We start from the raw sequence: 4,473 nt of genomic DNA, 5'->3' as shown, positions 1-4,473 counted from the left end.
AGTATTCAGGGTCCATATCCAAATATGGAAATAAAGACAACCATGTAAAAATATTGTCATATCATGCAATGTGACTATATCTTGAGACCAGCTTTCTTGCTCTTTGAGATATTGGTCAAAAATGCATGACAATTTCCAAAAAGTGTCCAATTTTTTCAGTATTTTGTGTTTTTCTCAATGAGGAATGGTCTGCATGACATTATTTATATATATCTATAAAGGTAAGGAAAGGGGCTACAATTGTTGTTTATGGAGCTAAGTGAGAGGCTGTGCTTCTGATACCGTGGGAATTTTAACCCAAAAAAGGAAATTCATCACAAATATATAGAGCATGCTATTATAGGTCACAAAATATAACTAACCATCCTCTTTCCTGAGATATATGCAAACAGGACTGTGGGAATATTTTACCATAAACAGAAAAATAGTTATAAAATTGGGAAAATTTGCTATAAAATCAAAAAAAATCAAAGAAAAATAAGAATAGCACACATTGTTGCTATGATATTGATGGCTAGGCTCAGAGCTCAGGGTCTATTTGCAAATATAGAACAAAACTCAGAAAATCATAAAGTGATTACATGACCAATTTCCTAATATTAAATTTAGAGTCCACAGAAAGGACTCATACATGCCATGCAAAGCACTGGCCCACACCCACAAGTGATTAATGGATTGCGTGTGTATCCTACAACACAAGGAGGAAGTGACCCTTCATATCTAAGCCTGGTAATTTCATCTAGAAGTTCTTGTTCTCTAAGTTCCTGCCTAAGATATTTTGCACATCCTCTAGTAACAATGCTGGGCTCAAAGCCTTGTAGAATGATAGTTCCAGCTGCACTTGCACTTCTGGAGAGGCAAGTGTAGTAAGACATATGAGTATGGCAGCTGTTGAGATGGACAACATTGTATGGTCTAGTTTTTCCTTGAGCTGCATAATCTGTCATTGCAAAATTAGGTAGAACCCAAACTAAGTTGATCCATTCAGAAGAGCAGCTGATGATCCTGTTGGTCCAAGGACAATAAATCTATGAGACTCATTTCTCTGTTGAAAAACATAAATGGATCAACTTATCATTCATTTTTGGGTGTGCCAATGAGTGGAATGGGTATCAGAAATGAGGCTACAAGCATTGCTCAAGTCAGAGCTAGACTAGATGGAGTTGACTATATATTCTTAGATGAGGTATCAATGCTCTTATGCCATGACATGTATAAAATTGCTTCACAGTTAGCCAAAGCACTCAATAATTTTGATAAGCCATATGGTGGAATTAATATGATATTTGCTGGTGATTTTGCCCAATGGCCCCCTGTTGGTGGTCAATCTCTATACAGTCACTCAGTTGGAACACAAGTCCATTCAGGCTTAAAGCCAGGTGGCCAAGAAGCTGCTGTTTTTTTGTTGGTGTTTTTTAACTGCCTCCAAGTTGCTGGCCTTATATTTCTCTGGGCTTTTCTCTTGGTGTTTTTTAACTGCCTCCAAGTTGCTGGCCTTATATTTCTCTGGGCTTTTCTCTTGGTGTTTTTTCACTGCCTCCAAGTTGCTGGCCTTATATTTATCTGGGCTTTTCTCTTGGTGTTTTTTTAACTGCTTCCAAGTTGCTGGCCTTATATTTGTCTGGACTTTTCTCTTGGTATTTTTTAACTGACTCCAAGTTGCTGGCCTTCTTTTTTTCTATCTTGTCTTTCTCATCTATAAATTCAAATATTTCTACATATTCTTCACATGATTTACACTTGTGACTTTCAATAATTCTCTGAATTTCTAAGCTTTTTGACTTGGAATGAATTTTGATGTTATGGCATTGAGCAATAAATTTCAAGTTAGGAATGCTTAAGTGGGAGATGAGCTCTGTAAGTGGCATCTTACAAAGTAAAGTTGGACTCTTGATACTCTGCAGTGTATGACTTCAGATTCAGGTACATAGTTTGAATATTTATAGATTCCTCCTGGATTCATCTTAAATAATCAAAAATGTGAATGCTGTGGTGCTGCATTGTGGCTTCCTGAATATAAAAAGGACTCGTATCTGCCATGCTTGCAATGGCCCTCTTACACAAGTCTTATTTATAGCAAATGCAGAAAGCTTCTCAGCTGAAAATATACCTGCAGGGCCACCCCCCAATATTTCATTTTTATTCACCAAGTCATCATGTTGATCAAAACTTTGTGTTGGTTTAAAACCTGGAAGATCCAGCTCCAAAAAGAATACTACAGATAGAGCAAGTATCATGATACACCAGTTTTTTGTGTTTTTTATTGAGAACTTGAAGTGCTGCAAAGCTGAGACATGGTGGAATGTTATAAAAGATACAATGTACTTTGCAAAGTTCAAAATAGTAAAGTATCCACCAATTCTTTTGATAAGAGCAGCAAAGTCATGAGATCTCAATATATTTCTTTTCAATTTCAAACCAAGTTCCTGGCATTTTACTGAGGGTAAATCTCTTTGAGAAATAATATCAAATAATCTGAGAAGAGTAAAGAAAGCTCTGACATATAATTCCAATAGTGGAGAAGATCTCAGATGCAACCATATCTTATGAAGTTTTAAATCTACATGTTCAGAAAATGTGTAGTCATTTTTACATAGCTCAGGGCTAAGTTCAAGACAGGTAGAAAAGCCACCATTTTTCAAGTTCAAAGTTTCTGACCATGAGCTTTGTGCATTCCAATATAACAAGGGTGATACCCCTGATGTATGCTTATACATCTTATCAACTCTCATATTTGAGTAAGCCACTTGGCCTGTCTCCTCAACCATAAATGGAAGGGCATCTCTGTTGTTTCTCAATTTGCCAACCATAGATGGAAGGGCATGTGTATCACATATCATCTCCTCAACCATGTTGAATGGAAGGGGATCAACCAAATGGTTGGGTGCCAACAGGCTTGGATTGATATCAATCTCTATTAACAGTGCCAATGGGCTTGGGTTGAAATCAATCTCTATCATAGAAATCCAAGGACAAGTCCTCAGATTCATACTGGGATAAAGGTAGTTGGAAAAACTCCCTTGATCCCAGTCTAGAATATCTAAGAGATTGCTCAGTCCTAAGTTGCATATGATCAAGCTAAGGACTTACCATAGTTTAAGAAAGAGGTGGCATAAAAATCCATAGGATTTGATTGGCAGAAGGCCAATGATGGTTAAACATATTAAATTTAAGAATATGTGCTAAAAAGAGCAAGTTACATACCTTCTGGGCTTAGAGTAGCCAGAGAACAGGTAGTTTGTTGATCTAGAATATAGAAAGATTAGCAGAGTACCTACAGAAATATAGAAATAGACACTTACATGGCCAAAAGTGACCAAGTTCAGAGCTAACACCAGTATTTCCAGATCTGAGCATCTTCCAGGTCTTGGAAGAGAACATAGAGGGCATAGAAGTGTAGCAGAGAAAGGCTAGAAGCCATAGCAAAAAGAATTGTAGCAGTAGCATGAGTGGTTGAGTCACAATGAGGTGAACAAGGTGCCAGCAAAGCAAGATGATGGTGGTTCAAGTTCAAGAGGGAAAGTTTACCATTGGTTACCAGAAGCTTTGAAGTACCCAGGAAGTTTAGAGCAAGTCCACATTCCTTATTTGGGAACTTTTTCCCACAGTACATGGATTGTAGCCCCTTCTTAGACATTTCTAAATATACTGAAATCATGTGACCAGATGTATTTCTTATTGGGAAAAACACAAAAAGGCACAAAAAATAGCTGTTTTTGCATATATCTCAGGAACAAAGACAGCTAGTCACATTTTGCAACTACATGAAGAAACATAACAGCATGCTCTATACAACTGCTGCCAATTTCCTTTTTTGGGCTAATTTTCCCACAGTCACAGAAACACAGCCACTCCCTTAGCTTTGTTAACAAAATATGTAGCCCCTTTGCTTAGCTTTACAAATATATATAAATAATGTCACACAGATCTTTCCTCATTGAGAAAAACACAAAATACTGAAAAAATTGGACACTTTTTGAAAATAGTCATGTATTTTGACCCATATCTACATAAGAAAGAATGCTAGTCAGATGATATAATCACATTTCATAATTTAACAACATTTTCTATATTTGGATATGGACCCTGAACCCTGAACACAGCCCCTTCAACATTGTAGTAACAATGTATGTTATTTGCATATTTTTCTCATTGTTTTCTGATGTTTTAGCCATTTTGTGCCTTTGTTCTATATTTAGATATGGACCCTGAGCCATCAACACAGCCCCTTCAATATCATGTCAACAGAGAATGTAACTCTTAGTTTTTGGGTATTTTTTCTGATTTTCTGCCCATTTTTCAGCTGGTTTCTATATTTAGATATCAACCCTGAACCCTCAACACAGCCTCTCCAACTTCACATGGCACCACTGTGCAACATTATTTTCCACTTATTTTTTCCTAATTTCCTAATAATTGTGCTCCATTGTACAGGTGTTTTTTCTGTTTAAGGTAAAAGGTTCCCGCGGTGTT

At 36.8% G+C, this 4,473-nt stretch overlaps 2 protein-coding genes across 2 annotated transcripts; both read right to left on the bottom strand.

The window, feature by feature from the left end:
- Positions 1-605: 605 nt before the first annotated feature.
- On the bottom strand, positions 606-947 carry LACBIDRAFT_297441 (uncharacterized protein; the record flags this gene model as incomplete). Its single annotated transcript, XM_001890630.1, has 1 exon — positions 606-947. One exon carries the CDS (start codon positions 945-947, stop codon positions 606-608), a length of 342 nt encoding a protein of 113 aa, XP_001890665.1.
- Positions 948-2,434: 1,487 nt separating this feature from the next.
- Positions 2,435-3,447, bottom strand: LACBIDRAFT_335740 (uncharacterized protein; the record flags this gene model as incomplete). The annotated part of the gene is made up of 4 exons (XM_001890629.1): positions 2,435-2,475; positions 2,594-3,078; positions 3,205-3,274; positions 3,303-3,447. The coding sequence occupies 4 exons, from the start codon at positions 3,445-3,447 to the stop codon at positions 2,435-2,437; spliced, it is 741 nt and encodes a 246-aa protein (XP_001890664.1).
- Between the last annotated feature and the right edge of the window lie 1,026 nt (positions 3,448-4,473).

The sequence above is a fragment of the Laccaria bicolor genome, genomic scaffold, assembly GCF_000143565.1.
Source record: "Laccaria bicolor S238N-H82 LACBIscaffold_126 genomic scaffold, whole genome shotgun sequence".
NCBI classification, from domain to species: Eukaryota; Fungi; Basidiomycota; class Agaricomycetes; order Agaricales; family Hydnangiaceae; genus Laccaria; species Laccaria bicolor.
This window is presented reverse-complemented; position numbering and strand designations above follow the sequence as displayed.